The sequence below is a fragment of the Lepidochelys kempii genome, chromosome 1 (genome assembly GCF_965140285.1).
Source record: "Lepidochelys kempii isolate rLepKem1 chromosome 1, rLepKem1.hap1, whole genome shotgun sequence".
NCBI lineage: Eukaryota > Metazoa > Chordata > Testudines > Cheloniidae > Lepidochelys > Lepidochelys kempii.
This window is the reverse complement of record NC_136380.1, coordinates 276,234,405-276,260,377: the sequence shown is the minus strand read 5'-3', so window position 1 is coordinate 276,260,377 and position 25,973 is coordinate 276,234,405. Positions and strand designations below refer to the sequence as shown.

General features: G+C 39.1%; 1 protein-coding gene across 1 annotated transcript; it reads left to right on the top strand.

The window, feature by feature from the left end:
* Window positions 1-1,429: 1,429 nt before the first annotated feature.
* Window positions 1,430-24,048, top strand: ALX1 (ALX homeobox 1). Its single transcript, XM_073331207.2, has 4 exons — window positions 1,430-1,710; window positions 4,755-5,059; window positions 9,098-9,226; window positions 23,492-24,048. Exons 1-4 carry the CDS (start codon window positions 1,479-1,481, stop codon window positions 23,810-23,812), a joined length of 987 nt encoding a protein of 328 aa, XP_073187308.1. The 5' UTR covers window positions 1,430-1,478; the 3' UTR covers window positions 23,813-24,048.
* The last annotated feature ends 1,925 nt before the right edge of the window (window positions 24,049-25,973 follow it).

The following is a 25,973-nucleotide window of genomic DNA, read 5'->3' as shown; positions in this document are numbered from 1 at the left end:
GAAGACAACCCAATCTGGAGGGAGAGAAGAGAACCAGATCACTGAAATATTGATTTCTTTGAGAGGAGGAGTGTTGCAAGGTGGGATCTAAGCTTCTCTGGTGGTTAAATAATTAGATCATAAGTCGACCGAAAGAGCAGAAAAAGGCAATTTCCCGCTCTCTCGTGATTAGGGTCATTTCTAAATATTTTTGTCTTCAAAATGTAAATGTCTCTTTTTCTGTTCTGAATCCTCCACGTTATGCAACGGGGGTGGGGGGGACAATAAAGTTAAAAGCTTCACGATTTATGTGCTTTGTCTAGCCTATACCTCTTTTTTAACATAGGTGTAATTTTTTTCCCCTCTCAATAAGAAAAGGAGGACTTGTGGCACCTTAGAGACTAACCAATTTATTTGAGCATAAGCTTTCGTGAGCTACAGCTCACTTCATCGGATGCTTATGCTCAAATAAATTGGTTAGTCTCTAAGGTGCCACAAGTACTCCTTTTCTTTTTGCTAATACAGACTAACGCGGCTGCTACTCTGAAACCTTTCTCTCAATACTATTTTTGTTGCCGTGACTCGGCGATCGTTTCCCCAAGAAGCACTAAAGGGGTGACTAGACGTTTTCAAAATGTTTCCCCCCCCCCTTAAAGTCGTTAAATGTTTTAAGGTCTAGAATGCTTAAGATAAGGGAAACATTTAGTCTCTTTATATGCATACACAAAACCAGATTTCGAGTCTGCACGGTAAGTAACATCTAAGAGATGGAGGAGCTAGTTTTCTCTTGGGCTGATTTCGGGTGTAAGTTTCTTTCATTCCTTCGATTCTCCCATTCGCACAACCCAAACAAGCCCCAGCGCGCTTTGTTTTCTTACTTTGGGACCAAACTCCCCATCCATGTGAATAAGAAGCGGAAGAAACCCCAGTTGTTAATTTCACAGCTCCAGATCATAGATAGCCCTCTCTCTGTGTCGTTGCAATAGATCAAATGCAAGCCCGTTAGAATGGAATTTACCTCCGAAAATGTATTGCTCTAAACTTTTCGGGGAGGAGAAGAGGAAGGGGGAATTAACGCACTTTCCAGAATAGAGGGAGAAATGTGAATCCATCGAGGTGGGGGGAAAAGTGTCTTTCCATCTGTTTGCCCCCACCTTCCAGCGCGTCTGTGTGTCTGTCTGCCGGAACGGGATCTGTCTGGCTAAAGTGGGCCTGGATCTCCCTCCAGTGTTGGGATTAGGTCGAGAGGGATCTGGGGTGGAGTTACACTGGTTGCCTATTTTCATATTCATTAGCAATGGGAGGTTGCGCAAGGAGCCCTGCTGAGCTTCAAGATATAAGAGCAATTTCGGGTCCCCCCTTTCAAGACAAGACAAATCAAAGGCTCGGAGGCAAAGCAGCTCCCTGAGCTCCGGAGGTCTCCCTCCCTCCCCTCCCTCCCCCCACCCCAGCTCACAGGCCAGCCTCTGTCTAGGGAAGAGGCTTCCAAGCAGCTTTAGATGATTATGGATTTTCTGAGCGAGAAGTTTGCCCTGAAGAGCCAGCCGAGTAAGAACAGTGACTTTTACATGGGAGCAGGAGGCACTTTGGAGCACGTTATGGAAACTTTGGACAATGAGTCCTTTTACAGCAAAACTTCAGCCAGCAAATGCGTGCAGGCCTTCAACCCTCTGCAAAGGGCTGAGCATCATGTGAGGCTCGAGAGGACCTCGCCCTGCCAGGACAATAATGGTGAGTCTCCCCGTAGGATTATTTGGCACTATTCTTAGCCCGCAGAGCAGGGGGATCGGCGCGTCTCCCCTCCCAGGTTCGCTCCTTGTATCCGAGGACAATAGAGGAAGCTTTAACTGGTGCACTTAGCCACTAAAGTGCGGTGGATCCGGAGCACGTTCCGGTGGAGGGTCGGTCGCCCGCTTTTAAAGTGATCTTTTAAGTAAAGATAGTAGAGAGCCCCCTTCGTTGGGCTTCAGGCTCCCTTTCCGGCATGCTCAGCTTTCTCTTGGGGTTCTACCGCCCCATAGTTTAAATGTTTCCGGAAGACACAGCCTAAATTCAAAACATTCAACTAGAATCCCAATCCGAATTGCAGTAAACAGCGCCGACTTTCCCCTTCCTTCCCCCATTCAGACAGTTGCATAGAACCCCCTGACGGATTTCTAGCCAAAACCCAGTCCAGCCAAACCTAGAAGTTGAACAGTTTTAAACAGTTCTCTTCGTTACAGGATGCAGCTAAATTCGCAGATTTTATCATAGAAAATATCTGTATGGTGATTGATATGTAATGTGTACAGTGCACACAGATTAATTCTCTCTTATGTATAATTCAAGAGAGAATGTAATGATCATATATAGCTGCCTGCTATATAGGCTGGCACTGCGTAGGTTTGTACGGTCAGTCCATCTTTTAGCTTAAAGCATGTCTGGTCATTCTGCCTTTTAGATTAGACAATCTAATGCACAAAAGAGACGACATAGCTAAACTTGCAATAACATCTGGTGCAGAGTCCAGAAGCATTCTTAACCTAGCAACAAATGCTCAAGTGACTCAGATCTATACAGTCTGTTACACTGACTTTTAATATCCAAAAAAGACCCACTACAGATTTCAAGCTACTACAGGGACGCTTCTTAGTGGTACTGTCTGAAAAGTATTCAGCTCCGAGTACAAAAGCCCTGCAAAGTCAAAGTGTTATCAAAACAAACCATCTATCTTTTCTATCTTGTAACCGACCGAATACAAAGCCAATCATTTCATTTCAAGATAGTTAAAGCACTTTTGCAATTCCAAGAGGATTTTTGTGTCTCCTTTGTACATAGTACATAACCTGCAAGCGCGGGTTCTTTTAAAACAACAAAACAATACATGTGAGATATTTATAACAAACCCATTTATTTTAACGAGGTTTCAAATCTGCCAGACACCTTACTGCAAATGTTAAGTACCAAAATGATTAAAGTATATGTACTTTTATAATATTTTATTCAGGCTGTGGAAATAATTATTTCACTTCCCAAACATTACATAAAATGTATTTGGGTTGCAGTTAATTATTATGTTCTATGTAATATTTTTATTGTGAACATTTTCAATGTTTTATTTCAGACTGGTCATTTAAAATATATACCATTTGTACTTTATTTCAAAAGCTGAAACTGAATAACATTTTTCACATTTCTTTCAAATAATTATTTGGGCTAATACTACTTTAGGGCAACTCACTTATAACTGTAATGTTTATATTGCAGATCATAAATTATAACACATTTTTTGATCATTCTGACTAAATAAATTAATTTCTGTAATCTAGGCAAAAGAAAACATGGTACACTTTATTTTTATTTTTTAATGAACAGTTTACAATTTTGACATTTTAATTCAATATTTTCTCTCTATGTAGTTCAGCGTTTATAAAAATAATACTAAAAGAAAAAAAGCTTGGTCTAGTAGAAAGTTCCTAGGTATGGCTACAAATCAGCTAAGTACAATACTAGGATTAATAATATATCAAGTTTGCTGTACTTCGTATAGGTATTGAAAGATTTTTGAGACAATTCTTTTTATGTGAGAAATCTTAAAGGGACCAATGGCAATCTTTTGCTCTTAAAAGTATCAAGAACAAGTGCGGCTTAGGAAAGCTACAGCATATTGATTTACTGAGTGTGATTGTTTTTAATTAGCTTGCTTAATTTATGTTTAGTGTTTTATGGCATTATTAATCTGTGTATTGGAGTCGGATATCTAAAAAATTATGTTTGGTTAAAATCACCCTGAATGAACAGAGAGGCATCAATGGTTCTGAATGAAATTATGGAGCATGGCAGAGAACCTCAAAACAAGCTCCAAATCATATGCCTGATGCCATCCTTTATAAAGTTTTACTGCAGTAGATGTTTCAATTTTCCCTCCTGTCTGTGAGAGCAAAAAAAGGATCTTTCAACTCTCATAACATGTTGTATGAGTTATCCATGCAATGTGACATGTTTAGCAAAAATATCAAATGTTTTTTACTTCTTATGTAGAAACTAAAGAAAATTATTTTAATATTTATTGCTGTTATTTAGTGTTTACCTAAAGATAAATAGTTCCTGACATACTAATACAAAATATATGAAATAATTTCTTTTAATTTATTAACATTTTGCAGAACCCCTCTATATTTTGTAATCATAACAACCTTAATTGGAAACAATTCCACTTCACAAATCCAAGAGTATTTAAAAATCTGTTGGGTTTGTGCACAATGTCATATTTTAGTTTTACTCAATTGGGTGGTTCTTGATTAGTTAATTTACAAATATTTAATTTATTCTATATAATTATTTTGATTTTTTTAATAGAAATATGTTGGGGTTAGTTTAACTGCCATCTTAGTTTAAAATCACATTTTTCAGCAGCTTTTGTGCCATTTATTTTAAGTAAAAATCTAGTTCACACTAGAATTCTGTGGCTATGCAACTCTATTTTAATCGGATTTCATATACTGCCTATTATGTATTTTATTTGCAACATATAAGAAATAGGTAATTTACTTATGCAGAATTCTTTATCTTCACACCAAAAGAGTTCAAAGAATATTTTTACATAACATATCTTTGTGAAAATTCTATAGGTATCAATAATAGCATCACATTTGTTTTTAAAAATTACAGGATTTCTTGCCAATTGTATCACATTCCTACACATCATTGCATATAATCAACTTCCGTATGAAAGTTTTCTAAAAATCCTCAGATCTAAAAGACCTTTTAACTGCTTATTTCCCCCCTGTGTACAGTGAACTATGGGATTACTAAAGTAGAAGGACAGCCTCTTCACACAGAGCTGAATAGGCCCATGGACAATTGCAACAGTCTTAGGATGTCTCCAGTGAAAGGGATGCAGGAGAAGGGAGAACTGGATGAACTGGGAGATAAGTGTGACAGCAATGTCTCCAGCAGTAAGAAGAGGAGACACAGAACTACCTTTACCAGTTTACAGCTGGAGGAACTGGAGAAAGTGTTCCAGAAAACACATTATCCTGATGTATATGTAAGAGAACAGCTAGCTCTGAGAACAGAGCTCACTGAGGCCAGAGTCCAGGTAGGTACCTAATTTAGACATTACACAGGATGATTTAAACATTCTGGAAACTGATCAACAGCACATTAGGCCTTGTACAAAAGCCCGTAATTTTGTGTATCAAACAGAATATGTTTTGTCATGTTTTTCTATAAAGAGGAGCCAGGTCAGTACATAGGGAAAATAACTTGTTAATATTTAAGTTTCACTGTCTGGGAAACTTGCATATAGGAGGAAAAATAGAAAGAAATATGGAGTTTTGATCTCTGATAACCTTGCTTCTCTGTCAAAATTTCAGGTAGCACATGAATCTGGTATTAGTATGTAAAAGTTCCCAACAGTGTATACAAAAGGTATAATAATTTGGCAGTATCATCATACCAAATTGGACTGCAGTGGACTCTAACTCTATTATTGAACACAGATTACAGATTTAAAGTAATCAAATTCCTTATATTTTTTTTTCAAAGAGTAAACACTGAAACAATATATATAGACAGTAAGGTCTTGGTCCATTAATATCACTGGGAGTTGAGGCTGCTCAATACCTTTCAGGATTGAGACCTAGTTTCTTTCACTTATTGCATGATCTATTTTCAAGATTATTTTAATTTCTTGGGTACATTTACTGTTGAACGGGTAATTAGCTAGCATTACATGTATATATCTTAGTCACACACATAACTGATTTAATACATCTGTATAATATCTGTATGTGTACATGTACAATGATGAAAAAAGGTGTTAAATATGCAGAAAGGCTGACAAAACATCTGAGATCTTTTGAATTTTACTTTCAAAGGATGGGTTTAACAGTCAAATATATACAGTGGTTGCATTTTAAAAGTTCATTCTGTTTTTAGAGATCTTACTGGTTTCATTGATATTCCCTGGTTGTTGTTTTTTTTACAATTTAGGGAATATCAGGCCTGTTGAATCTCCCAGAACAGGAGTAACTTTTTTGAGTTTAACCACTTGACGTGTTAACAACTTCACAACCTGTCATTTATAAAGAAATAAAAGCTAATTCACATGCACATGACTGAAAATTAAACAAAGATCACTTTTATAAACTATTTAAATTACTTAACTTTTATAAAATAAATGGCCTTTGCCTGTCTGTATTCAACTGAGTGGCATAAGCATTGTCGTCATCTGAAAACGGGGTCCAGATATTCGCTCCATTTGCACCCACGCAATGTCACTGAAGTGAAGAGAATTTAGCCCAGTGACTTTTAACTCTTTAATAAACCCTGGAGAATCAGTCTTCTTTTTAAATTTAGAGAGCTTTTTGTGTGTGACTTCTGGTCACAGATCTCTGCAACAGATCTCTGCTTAGATTTCAAACAAACACATATATGCCATTAAGACCACTGTGGCTTTATATTATTTCAGTTACATAATTGTGGGGCCACTGAGCCTCTTCACAGAATAAAGTTCTCCTTAGTGTGAATTCGGATGGAATAATAGGGTCCGAATTGATAGTTTCAGGTTGGGAAATTGTTTTTTTCACAGGTTTTTTTCACATATTGTTTTCACAGTTACATAAGCATCTTGAATTAAAAGTAGGACAACTGAAGAATTAAAAGCACAAAGCACAGTATATCTGAATAATAGGCTGACAATATTTGTTTTCTATTTTGTTTACAAATAATTTCCCCTCACTTAGAAAATGACCAATATCTGCATTTCTGAGAAGCTAAATAAGAAAGGAATATGAAAAGAAAATGTGATCATGTTGATCCTGAGTAGCAACAGTATTCCATCATGGGATTAAGCAATTTAAAAGGCCTTGCATCATTAGGGGCAAGCATCTGGCAATGTAAGGATAACAAGCAGCAGTTTTGCATTACTTTGTGTAGGCAAATGGTTACTTTATCTTTGCCAAGAGTCAGTTTCTAGTAAAGTGATGTAAACAGAAACATTTTGGGGGATTGTCAAAGAAAAAAAAGTGTGCTTTTTTTTCTATTTAGTTACTATAAATTCAAACAAATTGTTTTATTTACTTTAGCGGAATGATCAGCTGGATACGCTACCCACATTTCCCTTCACCGCCATTTCATCAAGATCCAGTTTAATTTGTGTCCTGCGTACATGCAGAGAGAGCCAACCTGAACCTAATTTATCTAAGTTGTTCTCTTTCCTGCTGCATGTCAGTGCAGTAATTGGCACCCATTTTAAGGAGATTGTCAAGGTCTTTTTTCAATGAAAGAGCCTCATTACTAAATTCCCTTTGCATGTTCCTGGTGCCTCCTGTGGAGACAGCAGGAAAAAAAATACTATATATATATATATATATTTTGCTGAGCCCCAGGCATGATAGATAATACAAATTTACCAATAAGGTTCATAGAGAATATGCTCAACAGATATTCTGTGCCTTGTTTTGATTTCTGGGTACATTTTTCAAAACTGCCATAATAAATTTGCAGTATGTCGTTAGAAATTAAACTGACCGATAATATGCCCCTGCTGCTCGGACAATATCAAGGGAGTGTTAGAGTCCTGGAGAACCATGGCAAAAATCCCTAAGAGTTAAAAGCACTAAAACCAACTAGAAACTTTTTCAAGTAACTCTCATTTTGATGTTACATTTTAATGACAGATGAGTCTTTACATTATTTCCTCATCATGAGACTTTCTGCACAGCCTAAAGAGAGCTACATGCCCTATTCTAGAGTCTAATACCATATAACTTTATTTTAAATATTTAAAATAATCCAGTAAAATGAAGCATCCCTCAGTATATGGGCAGGTACCATCTTTTTGTTCTCTGTTTGTACAGTGCGTAGCACAATGAGGTCATTGTCTGTGACTGGGGAATCTCAGTACAATGAGTAATATTAGTTTTACTAACATGGTAACTTTATTAACAAGTATCAAAATGAATTTACCCATAGCAGAACAATAAGGGCTTGACTGGGCAACCCTTACTTCTGTTGATGAACACTTTCACATGAACAGTCCCTTTGATTCTGTGGGATGACTTTCATGAGCAAGTGTTCACCATCATGAGTCTGGATTGCACAACAGAACCCTCAGTATAGTAGTTTTGGTTCAACTTGTAGCAGGCTACAAAGGAGGCATATAAATTCTTCTAGGCATTTCAAACTAAACTTCCATAATAGAGTGAAGCTTTAACTTTACATCACAAGGTGGAGCCCCATCTTTAGATGCCAGTAACAAGTTACAACATGGTGGACTCATGTTAGTCTCTTAGACAATACTGTGCTGAGTACAATAGAAATACTCGGAGAGTTAGATACATTAATGCCTTAATAACTAAGGGCCCAATCCAAGGGCCATTTAAGTTAATCTTTCTATTGACTTCAGTGGGCATTAGATCAGACCCTAAGTGAACCTAGAAATGAAATTCCTTTCCTTCCCAGACCTCCAGTGTTCCAAACAGGACCCATCTCCCAGTACAAATAATATTTCTTTTCATTGAGCTGTTTCATGCATGCTGCCAAGACCATCCACTGGATCCTATCATAAAGAACAACCTTTGTCCCATAACTATGTATTGTTTCCCAGCCTTAACTAGTTGTGTCCCTTCCTTCAAGATCCTCTCCATTATACAGTAGAGCTCACAGATGCTGTTAGACAGCTTCCCCCACCATTTTCTTATTGCTCCAGCAAAGTTTATATACCACCTCTTAACATAAACAGTTTAGCCAATCATAACAATCTATTGACTGTATGAAATTAATAATAAGAGAAAGGACTTTTTAGGTGTGACTTCCTGCTACCTGAGTGGGCTGCCCAAAAGAATTGGGATATAGACCATCATGTTACCTTATGTGCTGATCATTCTCTGTCTCTTTCCTTCAGTCAGTAGGGGAAAAATAGATTTCTTGTAAACACACCTCAAAGAGCCAGAATTCACTTCAATAAACCTTATATCAAAAGGGTCTGGGGTGAGAGGGGGCAGTGAGCTTCCTCTTTTCAATGAGAGAAGTCGCCTTTCAGAGAAACATGGCAATTTTGGAAGTTGCCTTCCAGTTTCAGGAAAGGCTTTTCAATAGCTTCTTGTGATTGTTATTTACTTTCATGGTGTAGGTTTGGTTCCAAAATCGAAGAGCCAAATGGAGAAAAAGAGAACGCTATGGCCAGATCCAGCAAGCTAAAAGCCATTTTGCTGCCACCTATGATATATCTGTTCTACCGCGGACTGACAGCTACCCACAGGTACAGTAAACAACACCTTTGTTCCCCACTCATGCCAATGCTTACATGTAAAGGTGCTCAAAAGATAGTACAATTGTAGCATAATTAAAATACTCAATCATCATTACCCTTCACTAAGACATTCGAGTCCACGTTGATTTTATTTCTGACTCTACTGATTTGATTTTCTTTTAACATTCTTCATTTTAAATATCATTTCTGTATGACTTCATACATGCAAAGACCTAGAAACAAAATAGCCAGCAAGACCACTACATTTGCACTGTGATTCCTGCACTCTTTCACTTTTCAGTTTCTTTACCTTTGTTAACTAGTCAAATAAATATAACACTGTATATAGCATAATAAGACAATCTCTTTTGGACGTTGTTCGGTGAGCCTTAACCCTTCTTGAGCAAGATTGCCATGAAACCATCAGTCTCAGCCAAGACATCTGTTTTCTTTTACTTTGTCGTCCCCCTTTCCCCCCCCAAACCAGTTACTGTATATTTTCATTTCCCCGGACCATACTTTGTTTTTTATGCTGTTTATAAATGCCAAAAAACATTGTAACTAGCAGAGCTGCCATTATGACCAACACCTCAACTGTTTATACCGAATAATTAGCTTTCACAATACATTTACAACTTTTCTTTTTTACATGAGAAAAGGCTTTTTATAAGATGTTGCATTTCTATTATGGCTGATTTTCCACAAGTTATGGAGGCTGAATTGTTTCTTAAATGGTGGGCAATAACTTTGGTTTGTGCATCTTTCTTTTTTTTTCCTGCATGTATATGATACATAGGGTGTATGCACATGAACCCGTGGATGAAATCCTAGTCATACTTAGATATCAATGGGTGTTGGGCCACTGTATTTAATAGGGCCAAGATTTCACTTCTTATATATATGCATACAAACATCCTTACATATACTATAAACATACAAACACCCCTACACATTGTATACTATATATTCATTAAAAAAGAACATCAAACAGCATTAATGATGAAGTCAGGAAATTCAGAATTGCAGTTGTCCCTCTGTTTTGTTAACAGGAGACCTTTCGTTACATGATCACTAGGCAGTTTGGCCCTGAATCTGTAGCCATTTAAGCGTGTGCATTAGTGTATGCTCGCATGAGCAGTCCCACTGTAGTCAGTGAGACTACTCACAAGCACACAGTTTATGATTAAGTAATTTCAGGGTCAGACTGGGGGGAAGCAGAGGAGGGGGAAAAGATGATCAAACCCTTCTCACCTGTTATAGACTCCCTCCATTTATTTCTCTTCTCTTTCCCTCTCATACTGTTCCCGTCCTCCTTGCTGTTTATCCCTTGTCCCATTCCTCTGTTTGCTCTTTGCCCCCTTTCTTCTGGGCTCGGGACACCTCTATTTGTACTCACTCCTCTTCATGTCTCCCTCCTAATTTCCACTTCACAATATTTAAAAAAAAAAAAAAAAAAAAAAGCTTTTCTGGACATCCTGAGCCACACCTGCCCCCTTCCCTCAATGTCAACATGTTCTTGTGCTACCAGGACTGCTGAATCTCTGTCAGCTCATCAGTTCACACTGACTTAGACAGACCTGCATGCATTTATGTTAGGAAATGGGTCTTCCAGAGCATGAGCATTATTTCGTAGTACAGTAGCATAAAAAGGCCCCAGCTGACATCAGGGCCCCAGTATATTAGAATGTGAGGCGTTGTGTATATACACGTGTGAGATAGTTCTTGCCCCTAAGAGTTTACAGTCTAAGTAGACAAGAGGGACAATGAGTGAGGAGGGGAAACTGAAGCACAGAGATGTGAAGCGATTTGCCCAAGATCACACAGGAGGTGAGTGGCAAGGCTGGGATTAGCATCCATATCTTCAGAACCTCAGTCCCGTGCCCTATCCTCTACACCATGTCAGCTCCCTAAAGCACAGTTTCTTTCAGCACAATTTCATTTGCAATCTTTCCTGACCAGCAGACTTCCATTAATACCAGACCCCAGAACTATGCATACACCTCTCTGGGATGCTCAGTAAGCATCTTAAAATGTGTGTGCAAAAGGTGTAGATTTTAAAAATAACCACAGTTTGGTTATTTAAAATATTGTTAAATATAGATAACGTTATTCCACATTATGTGATAATTGTTTGCCAGTTATTGCTAGTATTTAAGTGAAGCTCTTTTGAGTTGTAGGAGAATGCCAAAAGAAAAACCCGAAGCCAGTGAAAATGTCTGTTGTATACTTTCTTACTGGTCCAAAATGACTGACCTGTTTATTTTTTTTAATGAATCTTGTGAAAAATTCTTTCCCAGGCTTAGGTCATGTCTGCCAAGTTTCAGCCTGGAGGAAATTTTTATCACTGGGTTGAGTTATAAACTCCTAAAAATAGAGGTTTATATTAGAAATCCTGATAGCAGAACATTAAGTCAGTATTGCTACCTTACTGCTATATGTATTCTTTGCATACATACTGTCAAGGTTCCTCCCCCACTCTGAACTCTAGGGTACAGATGTGGGGACCTGCATGAAAAACCTCCTAAGCTTATCTTCACCAGCTTAGGTCAAAACTTCCCCAAGGTACAAAATATTCCCCCCGTTGTCCTTGGACTGGCCGCTACCACCACCAAACTAATACTGGTTACTGGGGAAGAGCTGTTTGGATGCGTCCTTCCCCCCAAAATACTTCCCAAAACCTTGCACCCCACTTCCTGGACAAGGTTTGGTAAAAAGCCTCACCAATTTGCCTAGGTGACTACAGACCCAGACCCTTGGATCTTAAGAACAATGAACAATCCTCCCAACACTTGCACCCCCCCTTTCCTGGGAAATGTTGGATAAAAAGCCTCACCAATTTGCATAGGTGACCACAGACCCAAACCCTTGGATCTGAGAACAATGAAAAAGCATTCAGTTTCTTACAAGAAGACTTTTAATAAAAATAGAAGTAAATAGAAATAAAGAAATCCCCCCTGTAAAATCAGGATGGTAGATATCTTACAGGGTAATTAGATTCAAAAACATAGAGAACCCCTCTAGGCAAAACCTTAAGTTACAAAAAAGATACACAGACAGAAATAGTTATTCTATTCAGCACAATTCTTTTCTCAGCCATTTAAAGAAATCATAATCTAACACGTACCTAGCTAGATTACTTACTAAAAGTTCTAAGACTCCATTCCTGGTCTATCCCCGGTAAAGACCAGCATATAGACAGACACAGACCCTTTGTTTCTCTCCCTCCTCCCAGCTTTTGAAAGTATCTTGTCTCCTCATTGGTCATTTTGGTCAGGTGCCAGCGAGGTTACCTTTAGCTTCTTAACCCTTTACAGGTGAGAGGAGATTTCCCCTTGCCAGGAAGGATTTCAAAGGGGTTTACCCTTCCCTTTATATTTATGACACATACATATACACATCCACTCATAAGCACACCCACATATATATGTATATGGAATAAGGCCTGCCTACAAGAGAAAGCTGTATAGGTCTGATTTTAAACTGATTTTTAAACTCAGATGGGCTCTCTTGTTTAGGTTTAAAAGTGGTAGTTTTCAGTTTATCTTTAACAGTCTCCTAATCAGCTTAAACTGGCTGAAATAAGACTGGTTTAAACTGAAATATGAGAGTCCCCACAGTTTCTGCACTGGTTTAACTAAGTCTGTGTCTACGCTACAGTCTATGTTGGCAAACTGATATCACTTGGGGGTGTGAATACGCCATCCCCCAACTGACATAAATTATACCAGCATAAGTGTTTGTGTGCACAGCGCTATGTCGGTGGGAGAGCTTGTCCTGTCTTATGCTGCTTGTGGGTTTTTATGCTGACAGGACAGCTCTCTTCTGTGTCCTGTTGGCATAGACAATCTTCACCAGACGCGCTACGGCAGCACAGCTGTGCCTCTGTGGCGCTGCAATGCTGTGTGAATAGACATGACCTAAGTCAATTTAAAATTGCTCCTTTAGTTAAACTGGTGCAATGTGCTCATGTAGACAAGGCCTGAGGCTGTGGCCTGGTCTACACCTAAAACTTAGGTTGATTTAACTACGTTGCTCTGGGCTGTGAAAAATTTTGCGCCTTGAGCGTTGTAGTTAGGTTGATGTAATCCCTCATGTAGACGTGGCTAGGTTGCCAGAAGACTCCTTCTGTTGAACTAGCTACTGCCTCTCGAAGAGGAGGATTACCTACAGCAATGGAAAAAATCCTTCCGTTGATGGAGGAAGCATCCACACTATAGGCTATGGAAGCACAACTGTGCTACTGTGGGGGCTGTAGTGTAGACTTGGCCTATGAAACCTTTCTACCAGAAGACATAATAGCCACTGGAATCATTACATTCAAACCTTTTCATTTGGCTTCTTTCCCTTCATAAGTGCTTCAATTGTTGCATTCAAACCTTTCCATTTGGCTTCTTTCCCTTCCTAAGTGCTTCAATCATTGCATTCAAACCTTTTCATTGGCTTCTTTCACTTCATAAGTGCTTCACACACACACAACACATACAACATGCCGTATAAACTACCCAAGCTATTTCTTCCACAGATAAGGAGGAAAGAGAGAAATTGCTATTGTTATCTCTATTTTTAAATGGTTGGGAGACATTCCGGCACTATGGTGACGGAGTTATATTAGTGGTTAGACAGACATAATATGCAAGAGAGATATACGCTGCTGTTATGTTAGAGATTGGTCAGGATTTAAATTTGTGATCTGCTTGCCTGCCCTTGATACTGTCAATAAGGCCTGGTCTACACTAGAAAATTAAGTCGGCATAACTACCACACCCCTGATTGGCGTAGCTAAGCTAAACTAAGTTCCTGTGTAAACTGCACTAGGTTGACAGAAAAATTCTTCTGTTAACCTAACTAATGCCTCTCAGGGAGATGGATGACCTAAGCCCATGGGAAAACCCCTCCCATTGGCGTAGGTAGTGTCTACACTGAAGCGCTATGGTGGCGCAGCTGGAGCAATGCAGTGTGCCACTGAAGCATTAAGTGTAGACAAGATCTAAATTACATTAATGTAATTGAGTAGAGGCTGCAATCACAGTGCCATTCAGTAGAGTGAGTACCATTATTACAGCAATCCTAGTGGTACCACAACTGGAACAATAAATAATGATACAAAGTAAACCGATCAGCCATTTCATTTTCCCTAAATGAACCCTCTCAAGCACTGTTATTCTGACACTGACATCTCTAAAGATCAAGGCATGCTCTGCCATGCATGCAGATAAGCCGGTTGTCTTGGGAGTGGGGGGAACACAGATAATTAGATTGGGTGATAAAGTTGTGAAATCCTTACTTACATTGATGGGCATTTACCAACCTTTGATTTTGCCTGTGAAAAGTACATGGGGACTGGGGAGGAAGGAATATAGGGACACTGAGGCAGTCTGTTGCACTGATTGCTGTGTGGCATGAGGATCAGCAGGTGATGTGGTTCTTTGCTCTGCATTATATGATTTGCAGCCTGCATATCTCTGATCTGAACTCATCTATGGGTTCTATTCCAAACACACACATCCCACCTGAATTCCAGCAAAGAAAGATACTTAATAGCATGCTGCTGGAGCAAAACAGAGGGTGTGGAGACCCCCTGATTTGCTTTTCAACTGCCTGCCTTACCCCAACCTCACAGTAACAGTATGATGTTTTTGATGCATCCGGAGCCTTGTGTGAACTATGTAAAGTATTTCTTCCTAAGTGAATAAAGAATCTTTTCAGCCCAACCATGCTAGTAAGTTACTCTCCTTAATCTTTAACATAGTAATAGACAATGTACTTTTGATATTTTTATAAACCATAATTATTTGTTCTGTCTAATTCAGTCTAATCTATTTTGCAGTATGTTGACTGTTGACACAAGTTGTGGTGCAAAATGGTTGCTCTGCAGGTTGAAAAAATATCTGGAAGTCCCAATGCCATTCAAATTCTTCTCTTGTGTCTGCACACACAGATCTCCCATTGACTGTAATGGGAGCAACCAGCATACAGGTGTGGGCACTTAAAGTAGCATTTGGGACACAACTCCTTGCCGTTCAGCTGTTTTTCAGGCTTGTTGTCAAGCATGTTGTATGACAAAATAGTCATGGAAAAATTAAGGTAAAATAGTAAAAAGTAGAGTTTGTTGAATTTTTCCAAAAAGTAGATGTTATAATTACCTCCCCCAACACCCTGCAAATCATCAGGTTTTTTAAAGTCAGCTGTAGGATGAGTTGAAATTTTCCAAATTTTGAATTTTTGAAAATTTTGTTTTTGTGTTGAAAATTTGATTTTTGATGGAAAAACCAATGCATATGTTGTTTTATGATCTGCTCTAGTTGCAGCTTTTGGCCTCATTAGCGGATTAACTTATTCAGCACATTAGGGCTCAGATCATTTGTAAGAGTGTAATAAAAATATACCATAGGCTAGAGTCTGAGAGGCTAAAAGTGCTGTCCCTTGTGTTGAAAAAGTGACCTCAGTAACAGTCTGAAACTGGAAATGATGGTACAGATTGTGCCTTTAAGGCACAGCTCTGTGATAGGGAGAAGAGGATGGAGTCAGTCCTTGGAAACATCGTGCTAGAGGCAGGAAGAATAACTTCAGGGCTCTGAGGGTGCACAGCCCTGCTACCCCATGTCCAGAATACAGCATGTGTTTTCCACCCCGCTACATTGAGCCAGTTTTGGAGGGTGGTGTGAAGTGGGAGACATTGCTCCATGTCCTTTGGCAAGGCTAGTGCCACAGTCTGTGTTAAACTTCAATGGTCTTTGTGCTCAGGTACTAGGTTATAAATGGACCAAGTCTGGGACAAGGTTGCATCTTCTTATTCCCCATGAAGGGTTACAGTCTGACTCTCAATCCCACATTATTCATGTTCAGTACTGAAGCTAGTAGTTTTACACTGTATACCTTAAATATGATCCATATGTATTATCTCTATAAACGCAAGAAGGCCAATAAATAAATAATTGTATTCAATCACATCCTTTAAAAACACAGAGAGTGTGAGAGGGATATCTTCCCCCCCCAACCAATCTCTCTCACTACCACACTCCTACTTCCCTATTTGTTTGTTCTTTGCGGTTGCTGCACTGTTACCTCTGCTGGATTCTTGTTGCTTTTTCTAAGCTGACTTCCCTTTTGTCACAGAGACTCTGGGGTTCCTTTTCTCCGGAGCCACAGAATCTCCTTTGAAATGCAGCTGGAGTTGGAAATGGAGGCATGTCTGAGGCACTGGCTGCACTTGATTTTCAGGGAAATTCCAACCCACTGCAAGTGGGAATCCCAAAAGGAGAGCTGGGGCTTCGAAAGAAGTAAGAAGCTGTGGGGGTGCAAAAGAGAGAACATGGGGAGAGTAGATGGCAACCTCTTAAAAATAGAGATGGGAAGAAGTACAAGGGCTCATCCCCTACGTTGGGCTGGCAAACACACTCAGACAGACTAAGCAAGGTGATGTGTACTTATTTATCCTATGACTACCTAGTCAGCAATGGAAAACCTTAAGGTCACATATTCTATTTAGCAACTCAAGGGTGTAAGCAATTATATAAATATGCACATGCTGTTTATTAAGCCTGTGAATCATAATTCCAATTCCATTCTAATGGATAACTCCCATTAACCATAATCGGAGTTATTGGCTCAAATTAAATCCCTCATGTGGTCTGTATTATACACCACTTTATATGACTTTAACTATAGGCTAAATATAACTGGCAGATAACCACAGTAGCTGACTAACAGTGACTTATTTCGTGCTAATTCTGTTGCCCACTGCCGATTAGAATCACAGAATATTAGGGTTGGAAGAGACTTCAGGAGGTCATCTAGTCCAATCCCCTGCTCAAAGCAGGACCAACCCCAACTAAAGCATCTCAGCCAAGGCTTTGTCAAGCCAGGCCTTAAAAACCTCTAAGGATGGAGATTCCACAACCTCCCTAGGTAACCCATTCCTGTGCTGTTCTAGACAGGGTCATACAACATATGACAATTTTCTTTTCAAGCCCACAAAAGCACCATACTCACTTACCCAATTAGTACTTCAAAATACTTGGTTCTTGGTGTCTAAACATTTCCTCTCTCATTATTTACTGGATCCTTAGTTCCTTAAACTTTTGGGGTGAAAGTGAACCTAGAGTTTAGTTACAAGAGATTAATCAATGGTGTGAGGTGGGATTTTCCCCTTTAATAGTGCTCTCCAAGGGTATGAAATATAGATTTGACCATATCATAGCAGTGAATCATGCCTTTCTTTTCACTCTTTGGCTCAGAGAGTTATGTGGGTTATAGTACATCTGAGATGTACACTGTACAAGAAATAAAGCATGATGATCATCATGATGAACACTGGGCCAATTTAGTCTGGCCAAGCTGTGGTAGACACAGGACCAAGGGATGGGAAGTTGCCTTTCTGCTCCTTAATCCTGGGCCTAAGCAGGGACTGAACTGACCTGTGGTGTAGTTTAGAGCAGCAAGAGCTGTTGTAAATTAACCTGGCTAAACCAGTTCAATAGGAACTTTTTGCCAGCCTGGGATTGCCAGGGTGCAGTGGCAGTCCAGGAATATCATCTCTACCGGGGAGAAGGACAGGGAGAGTAGGTGGTATAGAGCTAACAACCCTGACTTTTTGCCAAATGGGCATTCCCTGTACATCAGGGGAATCCCCCACTATCCTGCATCATTCAGCAGCACAAAAGTAACAGACCCAGTGGCTAGGATCCGGCTTATTACTATATTATTATTGTTTATTAATTAGCATCTCAGTGATCCATTGTGCTAGGCACTGAAAAAAACCCAACACATTAGTAAGAGACAAAGACCTTCTTCCCCATAGACCTTACAGTCTGAATAGACCAGACAGGGAAAGTGTAGTAGATTTTAAAGATGAGCGATTCAGCTACAAGGTGTTGATTTATCCAAGGTTTATTATACAACAAGATCTGTGACTTGAACCCAAAGAAGTATGGAATTTTTACATGGAAAGACAATCAGAATACTGATTACTTTAGTTAACTTCATACTTCAATTCTGTCAGGCAGAAAGTCTGTTCTAAGGAAGTGACATCATAACCACGAGGACAACTCGACTTTCCTAGTGATGTTGATGTCACAGCCATGAAATCTGATTCTTTTTTTCTAGCTGACAGTGTATAAATATATATAAAACATGGTAGGTAAATATATTCAAGAGTTCTGGTGATTTCATGGTAACCACAAGAGCAAATCTGAAGCTGTCTGTGATGTTAACAGAAACCAGAGATGTACAGTATGTATAGCCTTATTCACAGCCTCCCTGAATTGCCTTTTATATAGTACATAGATCACACAAGATTTTAAGAGGAAAAATATTTTCTTTAAATTCATGTGCACAATGTCCCCTTTCCCTCCTGTCTACATCTGCTATGTACACTATAGAAAAAGCACTGATCATTTCTATTTATTGTAAAGAATTGCTATGTTTATATTTAATTCTGGGATATATTTTGCACTTAGAATTTCACTTTGAGACAGTTATGGAATAACTTTTTGCTAAATAGTGGAGCTCTGATATCAAAAATGATTCACACACTTAAAATGAAGGTGGAATAATTTTCATTTCCAATAATAAAGGAACAGAAAAAAGACCTGGGGAATAGGATGATAAAGCAAACATGATACATACACTTGAAAAGTGTAGCTGCCTCAGGAGACAAGCTGTAAGCATCTTCCAGGATCTTGTTAGGCTTTTCAAATTCAAGCTACTAGTTAAGATTCCTTCCTCCAATGAAGGAATCTGTGGGACCACTTTGTAATCTTTAAGAATCAATCATTTGTTCATTTTTTTGACATGGCATAGATCTATTTCAGCATTATGGGCTGATTTCTTCCCTCACTTACACCTGTACAACCTCAAATTGAAAGGGGTGTGTTTAGGATAAAAATATCATGAAAACTTGTGGTACTATATTTATAGTATGACAAACACAGAGGTAGCAGAAATCTCACAAGTACTGATCTTGTGATACTTCCAGACCACACAGGTTTATAGGAACATCTAAACTTAACCTTTGAAGCTTCTGAAGTCCACCCATCATCACAGTAGTAGACATACCATTGGACAAGGTCCCACTTGTCTGTTTTGCCCATTTAAAACAGTTTTCAGGCAAAATTATTATAGTAATCAGACCTCGGCAGCCCATGGAATTGCAGAATTTGCCCTGATTTTTGTTAAAGATTTTGTTGTTTCGTTGTTTTGTTAAAGAACATTGGGCAAGACAGATAAAATGGGATTTTGTTTAATGTATGTCAACTATGGGAGTAATGGAGAAATTTCAAAAGGTTCCAAGATTCAGATTGGATACTTATGGGCTGGAAATATCACATAATCATCTTTCTTGTGAAATCCTCTACATTTGAATATCATTCAAACTGGAAATACAGTACTGCAAGAATAGCTTCATAAGACTGTAGTTTTGGGGATCATGCACTATCTCTAAGAGCTTTCAGAAGTATAATGGCTTATGTTTGGAACAGCCACCATACTTGTTCTGCTTGCAGGTAGACTATAAAATTCCACACAGAGCATTAGTATATAATTAGTTTTCTGTCTCCATTGTAGGCACAGTGAGACAGATCCTCAGCTAGCATAAACTGGCAAAGCTTTGAATGGAGCTATGCTAATTTACACTAGCAGTGGATCTGGCCCATGAGTGCTGTGTCTAATGACACTTAGGTCATTGGTTGTCATAGAGCCTGAGCATATGAGAAGCTGAACACCATGAGCACCTTGGAGGATTGGGCCCCCCCAGAAGGAATGGGGAATGATTAATTACTGTCAGTAAGTTATTGTCTAACCAGGAGTTTGTAAGGCAGATTTGTTTCTGTGGAATGTGAATGATCATAAAGAAGGCCAGAGTTAGCACAAGCTCTAGAAAGACAAAACTGTTTGTTGGATGGATAACATAGGCTTGAAAGGGAGGCTATGGAATCCCTGTTACTGAAGGTTTTTAAGAACAGGTTGGACAAACACCTGTCAGGAATGGCTGAGGTTTAAATGGTCCTAATGACTCAGTGCAGGATTAGGTGACCTCTTGAGGTGCCTTCCAGCCTTACATTTATATGAAGAAAATCCAGGAAGCTCAAATCCCCTGAGACTCCTTGGTGGTTATTAGGCATCCAAATCTGTAAAAGCCTTAGCAGGTTTGTTGGTACCTCCAGTCTCTATGAGTTTTAAAAGGCTCTAAGGGACTTCACAAATCCTGTAAACCTTAAGGCTCATTGGGGCCCTTTCCAACCTTCACCCTCCTCTAGAGTTATTGGAGGCAGTATTCAACCCTCCATCCCTACAGGCCTCATGAGGTTTGTTGATGGTCTCTTCCTCCTCAACCCCACACCCTGCAAGGCTTTGTATCCACACCAGGGCCTGCATTTTGCAGGCCTTAGGATCCTCAGGGACCCCTATCTCTTGAGCCTTAAGAAGGATACTCATGACCCTCTCTATGAACCTTAGGAATAACTAGTGGGCAGCCTCCTCCTATAAGCCTTAGTAGACTTGGCACTGACCCACACATGACATAGCAGGTTCCTTAGCTCCTGGATAGCTGAAATTGGCTTCCCTGATTTCTGAGGAGCAAAATTAGGCTTTTCAGCCTATGACAAGTTAAAACAGGCTCAAACTGGTCCTTTGGGGAATCAGAAGCCGCATGTAGGGATGGGGTGGGCCTCCTATGGGCCTGATGTTTCTGTGAGGTTGGGATCCTCCAAAAGCAGGAAGTGGATGGGGACTGACAAGCCTCCTAAGGGTCACTGGGTCTCTTTCCTCCTGTCAATCTCAGGAGACCCACAGGAAGGAGGAATTATCCCTGCTATCCCCTCCCTCCTGCCCCCAACACTTTGCTCTCTCCATCTCATGTCCTCCCCCCCATCTCTCCCAGCAGACCACCTGAGATATGTAGGAGCAGATCTTTAGGAGGGGTGTGTATGTGTGTGTGTGAGAGAGAGAGATTAGGGAGAGCAGGAGCCTCAGGATGGGTGTGATTTATTTGACCCCTGTTTGCCAAGTGTTCTGCAAGACACCCAGGAAGAAACATTTTCCCATGGCTGCCTCTTTCTACTCCTAGCACTGTCTCTGGAGCTGCCAAGGATACAAAATGAGTTTGTCAGCTCCCGAAGACCCATGCTAACAATATTATTTAAAATATTAACTTTTATAATATGAGTTTAATTACCTCATGTTTATATCTGCACATTAGATCTCAACTAGACGAGTTTAGTAAACCATAATTTATCTCTGTCCTTCTGGTTGGTGGTTTGTGTGTGTGTGTTTGCTATGAAGGAGTAGAGAAAAAAAGCATCAGAAACATTTTTTAACTTGGGAGTGCCACTTTTTTTTTTGTGTGGGGTGTCATAATTCATTAACCCCTTTTCCAACTGATGGCAAATTTGACAGGAAAAAATGGGGGCAAAATTGGGTTTATAATGGGAATTCAATTGTGACCTATGGAGCAATTTGTGACACTCCAAAATAGCACGATAAGTGTGTAAAGCACTTAACAGGCACATAAAAAGATACAGGCCCTATCCCAATTTGTTTGCAATCTAAAGTCAGCATGAAAATGTAACAAACACATTTTTTAAGGTGTGGGGAAAACCACAGAAAATGAAAAGAGCATGATATAGTTCTTGGCAGAGCAGTTTCGCCACCGTGAATGAGAGGGGAAAGTTGTCTTTATCATGGATTTATTGTTTTTTCAGTAAAGTTTGAAACAGGACTACATTAACTCTCACTAGGGAACTTTTAGTGTGTATCAGCAGGGTCCACATTGAGCCTGTTAGTGCATGACATGCTAGTGTGGACTAAAATGTACACCCCTCTGCTGTGGACTAAAGCTCTGTGTAGACAAGCCCTAACTGTATAAGGAGAGACTTGTATGAAGAAAGGGGGATTGTAAGATCAAGTCAGCCATTCATGCATAAGGTGGCCGCATGATGGGAGGTGCCAAGTAGAGAATGGGAGAAGACAAAGAAGGAGAGTTGGATGTGAGTCTTGGTTGGAGCAAAGTGCACAGATAGGGGAGTAAAAATATACACAATCTGAGATGGAGGCAGAAGTTGTGCTGAGCCTTGAAAATCCTTGTAAACCGCCATCTAACAAATAACAAATATATGAAAAATATAGATTCATAAATTATATAAAAATAGACACCGAAGACAGGAGAAACCAGTGGTACTTGATATTTAAAAAATTAGGCTTTAGGTGACTGCCAAACAAAAAAGGCATAATACAGCAAACCCTACACACGCGGTTACTCCAGATCCGTAGCAGACATTGCCTGTAACCACAAAGTTTGTCTCCTAGTCTGTCATGCAAGGTTTTCCAACAAAAATGCCACGCTGCATAGCCAGTTAAGGCAGAGAACTGGAAAAAAGGTTCATGGGTGTAATTTTGTTTTAAAACATCATGAAAAAGGCAGTTTTAACTAAAAACCATCTTTGAAACCACTTTAGAAAAGAGCCATGAATGTGTTATGACTCATGTCTGTATCTTCTGGATTCATTTGTTTTAAAGTAACTGACTATACAAAGCTATCCAAGATGCTGAAATTTCATATTTTATAGTCAAGCATTAGTAGCTTGAGAAAATTATCCGTTCAGTTCAAAGTTTGGTATTTTTACCTTCAAATACTCACTTAAAAACTCTCCTTTGCCATGATGCATATGCAAAACATTGCAACATTAGGTGACTGGTGTGCTGAGACCACTACGTACCATGATGATCAATATTGCCTCATTGTTTCCTTGTACTCCCTCATCTGTCTGTATCCATCTGTTGTTACTTCTCTTATACTTAAATTGTAAGCTCTTTGAGCTTTGTGTTCTGTGACTAGCAGCATGGGGTCCCGTCTACAGAAATACAAATAAGTAATAATAATAAAACAAAGTGCAAATTTTCAACTATCAAAGCTTTTTATAATGACAATGATATTTTCACTTCTACAGCCCCTTTCTTCTGAAATCATTTGGAGGCTTCCACTGACTATAATGGGCATTAGATTGGGTTCTTTATCTCCATGGGAAGATGGCTATATTTAAGTTCAGTGTGCCAAGTGAATAAGTGGCAGAGCAGAGAAAGGGTTCAGCAGTCCTAGCTCCCTGGCATATGATCTAATACATTGCCAATGATGTATCTTCACTATGTTTTTCACTGAAATTGTATAGAACTAGTAGGATAGTTGCTAATATTATACATCAGAATTAGTGAGGGAAACCAAAGAAAGAAGAAAAAAACACGAAAAAAAATCTAAATGTAATGTTATTTTATATGTTCCAGATTCAGAACAATCTGTGGGCAGGAAATGCAGCTAGCAGCTCAATGGTCACTTCCTGCATGCTACCGCGTGACACTTCCTCCTGTATGACACCTTATTCTCACTCACCCCGGACAGATTCTGGCTACACGGGCTTTTCAAACCACCAGAACCAATTCAGCCATGTACCCCTCAACAACTTTTTCACTGACTCTTTACTTTCTGGGGCTACCAACGGACACGCATTTGAAACCAAGCCAGAATTTGAAAGGAGGTCCTCCAGTATTGCCGTTCTACGAATGAAAGCCAAGGAGCACGCTGCGAACATTTCCTGGGCCATGTAATATCATAGTACATGTTCTTTTTTTTTTTTTTTAAATAGCAAACTAAAAACATTCTTATTTCCCATATTTAAAGGACACAACAATAAGCTGCTGTGTTTGGAAATGCTAGAGGTCAGGATATACATTGAAGCCTGCTTAAACAAATACCCTATATTATTTAACCATAAAACTTAAGGATAAACCTGAATAGATTTACCAATCTCAACCATCCTTGTTTTTCATTTTTTATGTTTTATTGTACCAGTTGATGAAATACGATTATAAAACCTGCAAAAAGAATAAACCTATTAAACAAATACATTGGCTATATTTTGGTATATGTCAGTGCTACGTACAAAAGGAATTCCTTATTAATGAATAGTTGACAAAGGAGGAAGTCTGGTGAGGAAAACACATTTGTCATATCATGGCTGTGAGGTAAATCTTTAAGCACATTGTGTGGGGTGTTAAGCGTATGATTCTCCTTATTGTAAATAAATGTAGCTCTAACTCTGTTAGCACTGTGCTGCTGCTTTGGGCCTGATCCATTATTCTGCTACACCCATTGTACCATTGTAAAACTGGTGTAATGGAATGGTGAGTCTGATCCTTTGCTCATATAGACCTGAGTGTGCGCTCATTGAGTTTAATGAGAAATTTGCTGTGGGTTTCATTGGGAGCAGAAGTCAATGGCAAAACTCTCACTGAGTTCAGTGGCAGCAGGATTGGGCTCTATATGCTCACTGCATATTATAAAGGAATTAAAACGTCAGCAGACTTTGACATTTCTGGTGGAAAAAAAAATAGGGACGGGGGCGGGGGGAAAGAAAAATACTTTACATCTGGAGAATTGCTATCTGCTTTGATTTACTTCTCCTCCCTTTCCCCTGTCACATTCCAGGCTCCTTCAGATGAGTGAAATGTCAGGCTCCTTGAAAGCAACAGCCAGTCTCTCAAGTTCATAAAGGCAAAGTAAATTAATTGGAATAAAGAAGGACTTGCATGGCTGTGATTAGAACAGGATACAGCTCTCCACACAGCCCATGCTTCTTGCTTTTCTCTCTGGCTACCACTTCGAAGCAAGGGATGCAGGGGGAAAGCATTTTTCATTACAACAAAACTGAACTAAGTGGTATTAATAAAACAAAACTACAGGGATCTAGGGAGTGCTCCTCTTTCTATTTGAGACAATGGCCAAGCTTCTAATGACTTAAATGTGAGAAGGATCCAATCCATAATCCTTAAGTACAGTAAATAAGCCTCACTTTGAAAGCATTGTTATTAATTAGAAATGAGATTTTTATAACAAAAATTTTAAATTGGATGTTTTGAAAAGAAAGTTGTCCTGTGCACAGTCTTTAAGGAAAAGATCAGCCTTTTATTCATTTATATACTTGCGGTTTCCTAATTTTATTACCCTGCCAAAATGAGCTTCTTCAATTTTGGCCGTGGATATTGGGGGCAGGGAGAGGAAGGGGGAATTTTCAGGCTTACATTTAGCAGCTTTTTTAATGACCTGTTTAGACAACTGTAAAATGTGCCTTATGCTTCAAAGCAGACTGATTGGTTTTCAACACATGTAAAGATACAACGGCTATACGACACTTGTGCCATATGAAGAAGGATTAAAGTGATGAAAATCCAAGCATTTTTCACAGGTCAAACTGTTTCCAAATTTAAAAATGTGTTTTTCGTTTTTATTATTATTATTTTTAGCATTTCCACATAATAATTTTTTAAGGTGTAGTATAAGGAACATACCAGAACAATTTCGAGATAATTTTTATTAGAGTATCATTAGCAGTAAGGCAATGAAAGCTCAACTGGCAAAACATTGAGCCATTTTATCATTGCCTTTCCTTCAGTTTACTTGTATATTGTAATACCAGAAGTTTCAATTATCGTCTCAGGAAATTCTGCATTAAAGTTCATTTTTACACGGCAGTTTAGTTCAAGATTGGAACTGAACAATTCCCAGCAATATATTGCAGTGACAGAGTGTTTGCAGGAAATAAATTATCATGTTCAAAACATTACAAAACTGCTAGATGTTTGAATCTTAGCAAGAAGCAAAATAGGGTAGGGGACCCCTCATTTTCCTGCTGGTTGTAATCAACTGGAAGGGTTATATTTGAATTAAACTTTTCCTCTCATTTTGAACCATGGAAACGATTTGTTACCT